Consider the following 13,265-nt stretch of genomic DNA (forward strand, 5'->3'; position numbering starts at 1 on the left):
GCCCATAGGGAAGCATTGGGGAACATTTCTCCATAGGGAAGCATTGGGGAACACTTGCCCATAGGGAATAATTGGGGAATACTTGCCCATAGGGAAGCATTGGGGAATATATGCCCATAGGGAATCATTGGGGAACACTTGCCCATAGGGAAGCATTGGGGAACATTCCTCCATAGGGAAGCATTGGGGAACATTTCTCCATAGGGAAGCATTGGGGAACATTTCTCCATAGGGAAGCATTGGGGATCATTTCTCCATAGGGAAGCATTGGGGAACACTTGCCCATAGGGAAGCATTGGGGAACACTTGCCCATAGGGAATCATTGGGGAACACTTGCCCATAGAGAATCAATGGGCAATATATTCCCGGTTTAGCATCTCTTTAACCCTTTGTCTGGCTCTTTGCTATGGAATTCTGGGAGTTGGAGTTTGTTGTGGAGCTCTGCTCCGCTCGGAGCCCCACAACAAACTCCAACTCCCAGAATTCCATAGCAAAGAGCCAGACAAAGAGTTAAAGAGATGCTAAAGCGGGTTATTTGTGGAGTGTGGATGGAGGCCGGGTGTCGGGGCGAGGCCTGAGGGCGGGCGGTTCTTCCTCGGCCTCCTCCTCCTCGGGATCCACTGCAGCCAAGATGGCGGCGGGGTCGGGGCTGGAGTGAGCGGAGGCGGTGGCAGCTCTTCCTTCTGCTCCTGGATCCAGCCCTGGAAGGGAGGAGGGCGGCCATGGCTCTGGGACCGGGCTCCCAAGGCCCTCCCTGAAGCGGGGTAGAGGCGGGAGGAAGGCGGGTGGGCCATGGCGGGCATCATAAAGAAGCAGATCCTGAAGCACCTCTCCAGGTCAGTGCAAATGGTAGTGGCAGTGGGGGGTCTGTGGGATCCTCCTGGGAGAAGGTAAGTGTGTTGTTGAGGGCAGGGAACCGTCTGACTAAAAAATTGATGTACAGCGCTGTGTAAACTTACAGCGCTTTATAAATAAAGGTTAATAATAATCCCAGGGCTGTACCCCATTTGTTGGGGGGGGGGGGCATTGGCTCAATGCACGTTGCAAACCGCGCTTAAGGTCCCAAACACACTGCAGGAATAATCCCAGTTTGAGACCGCTTTAGCTGCCCTGGCTCAGCGCTAGGGAATTCTAGAGGGAGGGTGGTTTCTGTGAATGATTTAGCCTTCTCTGTCAGAGAGAGAGAAAGGGGGGGGGGGGTCTGGTGCCACAATGAACTACAATTCCCAGGATTCCCTGGCACTGAGCCAGGGCAGTCCAAGCAGTCTCCAACTGGGTCGTTTCTGCATTGTGTGGATTGGACCTCAAGGTTGCAAAGTCCGTCTCCTCCTTTACAAGAGAGAGAAAGAGCCCCACTCCAGTGACTGCTATTAATATTTATTAAGGATCATTCCTGCAGTGTGTGTAGTTTGGACCTAAGAATCATGGACTTATATGAGTGTCAGTAGCTTTCTTTTGGGCCAGGTCCTCCATTTGTCCTCCACCTGATGGAGGTTGCCCTGCTTTTGGGGTTTTTGCCTCTGTGTCTCGTTTTGAAATCTATTTGGGGTGAGTGTGAGAGAAACAGTTTTCAGTTTGGCTTTGAAACAGGTCCTGCATTGCTGCAAGAAGAAGGAGAAGGAGAAAAGCTGAGGAGAATGATGGCCTAGGCTTCTCCATCTCTGTCTTGTCCCAAGAAGGAAGCCTTTCCCTTCAGCTGAAGGAACCTAAAGCCTCAGGAAGACACTGTTTGTCTGCCCAGAATTGAGGAGCCTAAAGCAGGAGTGGGTGGGTGGGTTGCGTAAACGTGTGTTTTTGTGACACGTTGTGTGAGGGAGGTAGAGAGAGGAGGCGCCTGGCATGATGTCATTGTGCACATTGTTGTGTTGCAGCTGGAGAGGCCAGATTTGTGAGAGGATGACAAATGAAGTGTTGGCAACTTGAACATCATGCCAGCGAGGAGGGACCTCTTTCTGTGGTTGTGACTCAACATGCCCTCTCTCCTTCTCTTCCCGCCTCAGAGAGTCCTCTAGACATGGAGAGGAATCGGTGGAGTTTATCACACAGGAAGCAAGGGTCCAAAACACACTGCAGAAATAATCCAGTTTGAGACTGCGTTAACTGCCCTGGCTCAGTGCAAGGGAATCCTGGGAATTGCAGTTTATTGTGGCATCACTGACAGGGAAGGCTAAATGTCTCACAAAACTACAGTTCCCAGACGTCCTGAGTGTTGAGCCAGGGCAGTTTAAGGCAGTCCCAAACTGTATGATTTCTGCAGTGTGGATTGGACCTAAGTGCCCCAATCCTATGCAGAAACTGTATTTAAATTCTGGGAATATCCAACAAAAGCGGGGATCATTTTCAGACACATCGGGGGCATCGAGCATTAATCCGACATTAACCCACACAAGAGTTTATCACATGGGACGAATGCCATGCAGAAACTGGATTTAAGGGGGGGGGGGGGGAACGCAAAAACGGGTAGTTTTTCCGACGTCGTTCAGAGTTAACCCAAACAGAAAGTAGAAAAAACATGCAAAAGCCAGTTGTTTTTCAGACGACATTAGTGTTAATGAGAATTAAAGTGACATTAACCCAAACAGAAAAAGACAAAACCCATTTCTTTTTAATTTTGGAAAATCCTGAAAGTAAAAAAGGGTGAGTTTTGTCTACTTTCTGATTGGGTCAATGCCAAATTAACCCCACCGTGTGTGAAAAACTACCCGCTTTTGTGTTTTTTTCCTGGTTTTTAAATCCTGTTTCTGCACAGGGTTTTTGCACTTTGCCCCCATGTGATAAACTCCACATAAAGTGAACAAAACCGGCTGCTTTTTAATTTCAGGAAAATCCTGAAATAAACAAGCTCCTGATTTTGTCCACTTTCTGTGTGGGTTAATATCGGATTAATGCTCAGTGGCCCAGATGTATCTGAAAACACTCCTGCTTTTGTGGGATTTGTCCACTTTCCGTGCGGGTTAATTGCAAATTAAAGCTCAATGTGTCTAAAAACAATCCTGCTTTTGTGAATTTAAATCCCATTTCTGCATGGGATTTGGCCGATTCCCTCCCGTGTGAGGACAAGGACCATATGTACCTCCGTCCTGATAATGGTTAAAATGTCTGCATCGTGCAAAAGCGTGCAAATATGCAGATGATTTTCACACTCACAGAACACAGTAAGACACAATTAGACACAGAGGTCTCCAAACTGTGCTCTTTAAGGGATTTTGGACTTCAGCTCCTAGAATCCCAGACTATTGGCCAACATGGCCGAGGCTTCTGGGAGCTGAAGTCCAACATCTCTTTTAAAAGGCACAGTTTGGGGACCTTTGCATTAGAGGCTCATTACTAAAGTGAGAAAGAGGATAGAATGCAGATGCATATAAATCCCGTTGATGGTTTGGGGGTCGCATTTTTGTGCGTGCGCATAGAATAATTAGTTGCGCCACCAGAAGTCACCAGAGCATGCATGATAGCAAACAGAATTACCCAGAGAAATAAACAATTTTATTTACACATCTCTCTCTTTATAAAAATATACTATACTGTCCCTTACTTTCCCAGAAATGGTATGCAACCTAAAAGAACAAAACATTACCCAAAAGATAGGAAAGGTTTTTTTAAAAAAATAATCATAAAAGCATGCTTTCTTCTCAGCATCCAGGAATGCCAAAGCAGCACTCACCCGAAAGAATGATGGGACAGAATGATGGGACAAGTACAAAAACTGTGAGAATCCCATGCATAAACTACAAATAACTTTCACACTAGAACAGTTGCACAAAAAAGCATAATTTATACTGAATGATTTATGCTTAAAAATAAATAATACATATAATCAAATCTAAGTTCTACATCTTGTTCTGACTGACAATGGGCAACTCTATCATGGAGCAGGGTGACCAGACGCCTCCTTTTCCAGCACATGCCCTCCATTTCAGCGGTCTCTCCAGGAAGAACTCCACAACATCCTCTATGTTGAGCATAACTAAGAAGCATGAATTTATATTCAAATATGAGTGTTTGTTAGCTTTTATTTGGTAACGTCCTCTATTTTTCTGGAAGCCTCTCCATTTTGCAATATCTTGTCTTCCTTTGTGATTAGGACATCTGGCCACCTTGTCTCATGGGGTTTTCTTGGCAGGTTTCATCAGAGGAGGTTTGGCATTGCCATCCTCTGAGGCTAACAGAGTGTGACTTGCCCAAGGTCACAGAGTAGGTTGCATGGCCGAGCTGGGATTTGAACCCTGTTCTTCAGAGCTGTATTCCAATGGTCAAACCACTATACCACACTGACTTCAAATTCCTACATACAGACTATAAGTGGTTATATTCTTGACCAGCATTCCTTCATTCAGAGATTGGCATGTTAGTAGCTGGGGACTAGTTGTTTGAAGAATTGCTTGAGGGAATTTGGCTTGAGTTTCCTTGAAATGTTGTAAGCTCTTTTCTATAAAAATGTATAGGATCTAAAGATCGCACATTCAGTGACAACAGATTTGTGTTGTCTAGTGAAATTGTTTTTGACTCCTGTCATCTTGAAATATGTATCATTCCTGGGCTTCGCAACTAGGGATGTCAGTCTCATAAAAAATTGTGAAATCATCAGTTTGAGTGATGAAACATATGGGCCTGTTACAGACTGCAAAAATAAAGCTGCTTCAGGTCTCTTTGGAGGTATGCTGTTTAAATGATGCATGCACCCGAAGAATCCAGAAGCTGCACCAAAGCTTCACTCCGGTGCTTAGGAATGGAGTGTGGCTTTGGCGCGACCTCCGGACTCTTAGGACCCATGCATCATTTAAATAGCATACCTCCAAAGAGACCCGAAGCAGCTTTATTTTGGCAGTCTGTAACGGGCCATGGTTGCTTTTTAAAAGGTACATTGACAGAAGAGTTATTGGCAATGCAATTACACACACACACATGCACACACACGTATATACACACAAATATACACTCATGCACGCTCATGCTCATACAGTTAAGTGTGTTCAGGATTTCAGTTGAAGGTGACAAGAAGATAGAAAAAGGACAAAAAATGAACTATAAGCATTAGCAAGTGTACTGGCATGTTTAAAATATGCAATGATATTATATACATTACCTGTTCAAATTGTTTTCTAAAACATCTGCTTACGTATATTTTTATTTCTAGCAAGTAGTTTTAATAGATAATATTATAAATATAATTGTGGCAGATAGCAAATTTTTATAGTCATCCTGGTTAAGTTTGTAACCTAGAGCATGATCTACAGGTACATGACAGAACAATCTTGCAGGCTTGCCTGTGTGCAAAATTGCCTGAGCACCTTTAATTCTATGATTGAAGCAAGGTAGACTATCAATAAAAAGTAAGTGATCCCCGCTTTGGTTACCTGTGAAACCAAGGTGTTTCTATGAAAGTTAGGTGAATATAGGTTGGGTCCTTCTTATCTAAAGTGCTTGGGACCAGATGTGTTATGGATTTCAGAGTTCTTTGTATTGTGGAATATTTGCATAAACATAATAAGATACCGTGGAGATGGGATCCAAATCTAAACATAAAATTCACCTTATACACATAGCCTGAAGGTAATTTAATGCACAATGTTTTTAATAATTTTGTGTATGAAACAAAGTTTGTATATACTGAACCATCAGAAATCAAAAGTGTCACTGTTTCAGCCACCCATGTAAACAACTTTGGATATAGATTTCAGAAATCTGGATGAGGGAGACTTAACCTGCAACAGTGATTCAGTTTTTGCTCTGAAGTGATCAAGAGATGTTTCCCAATTAATTCGAACTAGCCTAATGTTCTGCTTAAGATGCAAGTACAGAAGGAGAAAGGGCCATTGTGGGACAGGCCAAGGACTCTTGATCCTCAGATACACTTTCAAAACATGGGCAAAGCTTTGTCAGTTCTAGAGTGTGATAGATTTGTTCCTTACAACTGAAATAAATGGGCAGATTTTTGGAAAAACCTGGCTGGGGAAAGGAACACGAAAACCAAAATCATTGCTTCTACTTCATCTTGCCTTTATGAGTCTGACATGGCTTTGCTTCCCTATATTGTTACTGATGAGATTGTTCTGTAAGAGAAGGTATAACATTGGTACATTCATTACCATGGGCTTTTAAATTGCTAAACTGATTATTGTTAAATCTTGCAGTTCAACAGGTTTAAAATGAAGTGTTTTTGAGATGGCCATTGCCCACAGACTTACAGTCTTTTGAACTTTCCCCTTTTTAATTTAGCATGATTTTATAAGGACAAAAGTATCTTGTGCTGTTGTCCTATGCATAGCCACCTAGGAAGTAGTGTTTCTTTCATACCTTACATATGCCCTGTTTTGATAGCATCAGCCAATACTAGATTAATTATTTTCAGCCTTTCTTTATCTGCTTTGACGTTTACGTGTAATGCAGTGCACTGTGATAGGCTCTATATATCATGCGCTGTAATCTAGTTGATCTTTAGTACTAGGGAAATGGTCTGTGTTATTGCATTTCTAAAAGCATAGCTATATTTCAGGTGTTAAGAGCATACAGAATTGCTCATCCCCTTTCCATGTGCTAATCCATAATGCTATTGTGTAAGAATGGTTGGGATAAGAATTTTGACCACTGCTTTTGATCATTCCAGCTGCAGGCAGTAGGAAGAGAGGTGTCCTTGTAATCTGTGCCTTAATTCTGTTGCTTTCCGGAACATTTGATTTTTTTAGGCCATCTTCTGGAATACATTTTGTTGCTTGTTCTATGAATTCACGGCATTGCATGCATGAGTGATCTATGGAGTGTTCTGCAGGGTGATGAGGAATAGGACACAGTGTTCTTTGGGGATCTTAGTCTATAAACAATGGTCTAAATAACCAAATGAACAGAGCTCTGACATTATAAGGTGGTCCGTAGTAAATAGGTACAGTGGGCCCTCTCCTTACATGGGGATCCGTTCCAGATCCTCCCGCGTAAGGGAAAATCCGCCTATGCTTGAGCCCCATAGGAAATAATGGGGCACGTGCATGTGGCGGCGTGGTGCATGTGCGCCGTTGTTATTTTCCCCACGTGGCTTCTGCGTGAGCTGGAAACCGCATAAAATGCGTCTGCGCATGGCGCAGCGCACTGTATTTCCTTGTACTGTGGACCACAGGCTGAATCCCTATTCTAGGATTATTTTGGCAAGATCTACTGAGAGAGAAGGTTTGCCATTGTCTTCCTATAGGCTAAAAGTGTCAATTTCCTCAAGATCACCTAGTAGTTTCTATGATCCGGTGGGGATTTGAAGTCTAGTCTTCTAGAATCCTTGTCCAATACTCAAATTGCTGTACTATGCTGTCTCCCCTGTTCTTATAGTGCAATGGAAAATTTTTAAGTTTATTAACTATTCTGAGAAACAATGTATTTTGTACTCCAAAAATATCATAGTTTATTTTCTAAAACATAGCCGGAAAATAAGTATGCAAAGAAATCTTGTTGCACCTTTGAGACTAACTGAAAGAGATAAGTTGGTAGCATGAGCTATCGTAGACTTGAGCCTACTTCCATGCATTTGTCGAATAGTTTACTTTCTACGTGTCACACTTTTTCAATGGGTACTTAAATATTATTTCCAGTAACTTTAGCACTGCTTTATTTTTCTCAATGTTCTCTGAAGGAAGAGTATACTGAGTATCTTTTATCTAGCATATAAGGAAAGACATTTGTGGCTTCAGGTTAATGGATAAAGTATGTGAAAGATCATCAGAGTGTGAGAAGTAGAGGAACAATAATCTTAACTTCAGAGATGCTGGAATAACCTATTAAGATTGCTATAATGAGCTAGTGCTCAATATGCATCAAGACAGAAATTGTTGCCTCCCAGAAAAGCTTATTTATATTTTATTTATCACATTTTTATGCTACCTTTCTGCCGAGACATCAACAAGTCTACTCATTATATGTGAATATCCTATGGCAAGTGGCATACTTGGCACCATACAGCTGTTTACCTCAGAGGGCTCCTTTTTGAGTTGGTAGGAAACAGCAGGAGTTTCATCAGAGGAGATGGTAGAGAAACTGCTGGTGTTCTTATTTTCTCTGTGCTTACATAAATGAGGTATGCTCCTGCCTGTCTAGGCACCAGATCCTGTCTTACTTTGGAAGTTAAGCAGTCAGCCCTGGTTAGTGTTTGGATGGGAAACCGCCAACGTATCCCAGCTGCTACAGGCTGCATGCCAGAGGAAGGAGCAGGCAAACCCATCCCTGAATATTCCTTACCTAAGAAGACCCTATGAAACTGATGGAGTTGCCATAAGTCGACAAGTGACTTGAAAGCATAGGCACACATATGCCTGACTGTCTTCCATACTGTCTCTTTATGCAAGGGATAGACGACAAATCTAATGCCAACATTTGCAGCAGACTCCCTGTCCAAACCTTTTTTCAAATTTTAAAATGCTAAGGTAAACATTGCAAAATACAGACTATTCTACTCTTGCGGCTATTGCTGATGATGTGAGCTTCTAGTAGTGGGCTTTTTTATTTTGGACTTCACTCAGAGCACACAAGTCTTAAGGTGACTAGCAAGAGATAAGTTGTATAAAATGCGGGGGCGGGGGGAAGGATTATGAACAGATAGAGATGTGAAAAGCTAGAAAAGTTCAGGAAAAATAATCCAAGACCTGATTTTATTTGTAGCAGTTGGGAAATAGACTGTAGGTTAAAATAATGCATCTAAAAGATGCTAATTGTATGTAAATTATGAGAGGTGTCCTAAAGCAGATGTTGTATTTTATCCTTTCACATTAGAATTTGAATTATGCTACAGGAATCAAATCTTTTAATTCTGTACCCTATAAGAAGTTGTGCAGGCAGACAGTGGTTATACGTGGTGGCAATCTATAAGTTCTAAACCAAGTGTGGGATATTGGAGTGCAATTTCAGGCAGCCCTGCCTAGCACAGTGAAAAATACTGGGAGTTTCAGTCCAGAAAGTTTGGGAGGGCTTCATGCTTACTACCCATGTCTCAAGCTATTACACAGGAAAAAAACTTTGATTACAGTTGGATTTTGAATTGATTTTTTTCCCTTTCAGGTTTATCAGTGTTTGAGAATGCTAGACTAGATACGCCTTTCAGCTCGGTCTTTATTATGTTGTGTGTTCACGCATATGTAGTTGTGTGTATGTGCTCTCAAGCTGCCTTTGACGTATGGCAACCCCATGAATTTCATAATGTATTCTCAGGCAAGGGATATTCAGAGGTGCTTTTGCCAGTTCCTTCCTTTGAAATATAGCCAGCAGCACCTGGTATTTGTTGGTGGTATCCCATTGGAAGGAACACTAGGGCTTGTTTTTTTAAAGAATATTAATATTCTCAGACTGATATTTCAAAAAACATAATAGAAAGGAAACTAATCTATTAAGTACTTAGGTCCAAAAGAGATGGGCCAAAAGGACTGTGGTGAGCCTACAGTGGTGCTGTTCATGACGGGGCCACGGTGATGACATGCACCTGGCCCCAATCGAGGCCACCACTACAATTCTGAACTGGAAGCTGAAAAAGAGCAGATTTGGTCTGGTTTTTTTTTCAGAGGAGGCGGTGTTGGCTCGGTTTCCTACTCTGTGCTCCAGAGCACTGTGATGCCACGTACCGCTCCACATGGCATGCGGCACCATAGTGGTCCTCTGGTGCTGCGTCCATACAGCGCAGCACCAAAGTAGCACCTTTAAGCCATGGCTATCGCACCTTTTCCGGGGTGTGAAAAGGAGCCACTTTTTGTGCCCTGGAAAGGCTGGATAGGGGCCTGTGGCGTGCGGTTGCCATGGCCCAAATCTGGCTAGGAAAGAGGCGGTGGCGCACTGCCCTTTAGGGACCATGTGTACAGCCCCTTATTCTGTATGAAAAGCCTTTCTTAACTTATTCCTTTAAGTAGCACTGAATTAGCTTTTAGCAGTACAAGTAATAAGTAGGATTATTTTTAAAATAAATAAATCATCTGAAATTCTATTTGCATAGTGGCCAACAAATTGCTAAAGTAAAGTTCACAAGCTGATATGACGGCAATAATACTGGGCTGCTCATGGGCCCAGCAACTGATATTCAGATGGATATTTCTGATTAAGATAATATAGCCGTCATGACTAGTATCATTAATAGCCTGAATTTCCATAGCAATGAGTTTAGAGGACAAAATATCTCCAGGATTCCTGTAGTCTTAGTAGATCACCCTTCTATAAATCATAGTTTTGATAATCTTTGTGTTTACTTTGTGTCTGTATTGATATTAACTGTTATTTTTTGTCCTCTCATTTCAGCCCTTCATAATTTGCATGGGCTGCTTGCCCGTTTACAAGCCCAGTTCAGAAATCTGGTTTTAACCTTTAAAGCTCAGAATGCCTTGAGCCCTAGCCCCTAGGTTTCTGTAAGACTATTTCGATTCATACTTACGGTACCTATTCAAAACTTAAGGTCATCTGAGATTTTCCTTCTGGTATCTCTGCCAAAAGGATGGGAGATTGGCTGCAAGCAAGAATGCCTTTTCAGTGATGTCATTCCATCTGTGAATCATCATTTTAGGAGCCTTTGTATAGGCTGGAATATGATACAGAAATACTGTAAATGCAATTTAAAAAATTATTCCAATCCATGCTGATAAATCATTAGTGAAATAACTTCCTGTTCAATGTTCCTTTCTAATAGAGTGGATTCCTATAATCTCTTTCCTTCTTTAAAAGAAACCAGTTTAGTATTGACAGCTCTTGAGGATGACAAAGCAGCAAAGCAGTAGAAGGATTACTGTAGACCATGGACCTCAGTAATGAGAGATTGCTGGGGAAAGTTTTTTTCCCCCAGAAAGCTGAAACAATCTGAAAGGAAACTGGATAATTTCCCTTTGGCTGTGAAAAAAGCAGAGAGAGTTTTGCAAATGCAGGAAATTTAATCCCCTGGACTATGAACAAGTAGGATGTTGTATATGTATGAAATGGTATCTCTATAAAATGTACATCCAGAGAGCAGAATCTGACTCAGTGTGGAGTTTGGGAGTAGAATTTTGATTTTGATTGTATATTTACTGCTTTGAATTTGATTACAAATACTGTGATTTACCTTCTTACTACACTGTAGTATCATCTGTTTGTAAAGGAAGGAGTGATGGAAAATTGCCATCTAGTTTTCCAGCAGATGGGGAAAACATAACAGCAGAGGTCAAAGGTGTCTGCTTTAACTTGGTTAATAAGAACACAGGTTGTCACCAATGGCAAAGGCCAGAGATTCGGACAAGATCAGGTAGAACCACGTTAAAATCCTCACTCATCTATGAAACTCAGGCTCTGGAGCAATGACCCATTTACACATACTTAGCATAAACAGGGTTGTTGTGAAGTTGGAAAATGTAAAAAGCGCTGAGCATGAAGGAGAAGACAAAATAAAAGTTATAATAATGTGCATATGTAATAATACAATAATATTTTAATATTTAATCTATACAATCAGAGCCCATTTGCTGACTGTAAACATAAAATTAAGTTTGGTAAAGAAAATTTCATTATTTTTGTAAATATTTTCATCAGTTTTAACACTAGTAATGGCTTTGTGTTGAAGCAACTCCTGAGTTAATGTGTTCTATTTTAGGTTCACAAAAAACTTGTCACCTGACAAAATCAACCTAAGCACCCTAAAAGGAGAAGGTCAGCTAACCAATTTAGAGCTTGATGAAGAAGTGCTTCAGAATATGCTGGATCTTCCTACCTGGCTTGCCATCAATAAGGTCTGTTGCAATAAGGCATCTATTAGGGTAAGTATACAGTATTATTATTCTGGAGGAGGAATAAAGACAAATTTTATCTCCATTTTCTCTTTAAAATAATTTTTAAAAATTATTTGAAATTTAAAAAATGTTAGTCTCACCAGAGTGTGAAGAAGAAAACTATAGTTACAATAAGTGCTTCTTAATTTTTTATGAATACATATATTTGTATGTCCACTGCTGTAAAAATTTGTTTTTAGTAAATTAAGAATTGTCCTTATTTAATCGTTTTAAAACTTTTGCTTATGAGGCAAATCCCTGCTTTTTTCAGGGATTTTCTTTTGGTTGTAGCCAAAAAAATTCTGTATAACTCACTGTGCCTTCTTTTGGGGGTGGCAGGGTACTTTTCATTTGTTATTTCCTTTTCCTATGCCTGAGGTTGCAGTTTATTGAATGTTGGGCCATGTGGCCACCATCCATTTAGAAGAGAATGGTGGTTATATACAAACATAAGCTATAATATCTATTAATAAACTGTTTTAAGAATTGTAGAATAGTAGAAATGAGATTTTATTTTAGGATGCATTGATGTATGTAAAATCAAATGTCATGCCTGGTTCAGATATTTGTCCAGGCATATTTTCTATAATGATTTCATATTAGTTTTCTCTTATAGATACCATGGACAAAATTGAAAACACATCCAATATGTTTGGTGAGTTTGGAATCCAAGTTCCCAGAATAACTATATTTCAGGGTATATAGCTTTGTAATTTTTTTTGCAGTATATTAAGGGATAATATGAGAGAGGAGAACATTTTTTTGTATAGTTAATACTTTAAAAAAGGAGTGGTGTTCAAAAGCATAACTGAAGAACCTGAAAGTAGAGACACTATATGAGGGCCTCTAGACTTGCTTTATTTTTATTTTATTATTTAATAATTGCACATAAAACCCATTTTTCTTCAGTGTGCTCAAGGCAGTATACATGACTCTCCTGCTCCCACTTTATCCTCACAACAACCTTGTGAAAACATTTAGGCTACAAGACAGAGACTGACCCAAGGCCAAATGAGTTTTGTAGTTTAGTGGGGACAAGAATCCCAGATCTAACCTAGAAGTGGGCAAATTGTGGCTGTGGGACCACATGAATCCCCAAGGCTGTATTTGGCAGCCCTTTAAACCAGGGGTAGGCAACCTGCGGCCCGCGGGCCGGATGCGGCCCGGCAAGGCTTTGGGACCGGCCCCCGCCCGGTCCTGCTGCCGATTGCCGCCGGAGCCTTTGGCCTCTCGCGTGAGGGCATGGGGCCTTTGGCCTATCAGGAGGAGGCAGGCAAGGGCTGTAATTGTCTATAGAAGCCTCCAAAACATGCATTTATATTAACATATTTTAAAAATCAGCAAATTTTTTTGCGTGCCCTCCATTTATTTGAAAAAATGTCCTCCATTTGAAAATTTTGTCCTACATTGGTCCTGGTTTATTTATTTAATTAATTTTTTTTTAAAAAAATAATTATTTAATTTTTGGCTTCGGCCCCCAGTTGTCTGAGGGACAGCAACCCGGCCCCCAGCTCAAA

At 41.1% G+C, this 13,265-nt stretch overlaps 1 protein-coding gene across 6 annotated transcripts in view; it reads left to right on the forward strand.

The window, feature by feature from the left end:
- Window positions 1–600: 600 nt before the first annotated feature.
- UHRF1BP1L (UHRF1 binding protein 1 like) overlaps window positions 601–13,265 on the forward strand; it is a 47,092-nt gene continuing 34,427 nt past the window's right edge. The window contains exons 1-3 of one of the 6 annotated variants that reach the window (XM_042468085.1): window positions 601–837; window positions 11,574–11,736; window positions 12,365–12,403. In XM_042468085.1, coding sequence (XP_042324019.1) covers window positions 794–837; window positions 11,574–11,736; window positions 12,365–12,403 — 246 coding nt within the window. In that variant the 5' untranslated portion in view covers window positions 601–793. Of the gene's footprint in view, window positions 838–11,573; window positions 11,737–12,351; window positions 12,446–13,265 lie in introns of those variants that run through there. The other 5 variants (XM_042468084.1, XM_042468080.1, XM_042468081.1 and 2 more) reach the window with 5 other exon arrangements.

Source organism: Sceloporus undulatus, chromosome 5 (genome assembly GCF_019175285.1).
Source record: "Sceloporus undulatus isolate JIND9_A2432 ecotype Alabama chromosome 5, SceUnd_v1.1, whole genome shotgun sequence".
NCBI lineage: Eukaryota > Metazoa > Chordata > Lepidosauria > Squamata > Phrynosomatidae > Sceloporus > Sceloporus undulatus.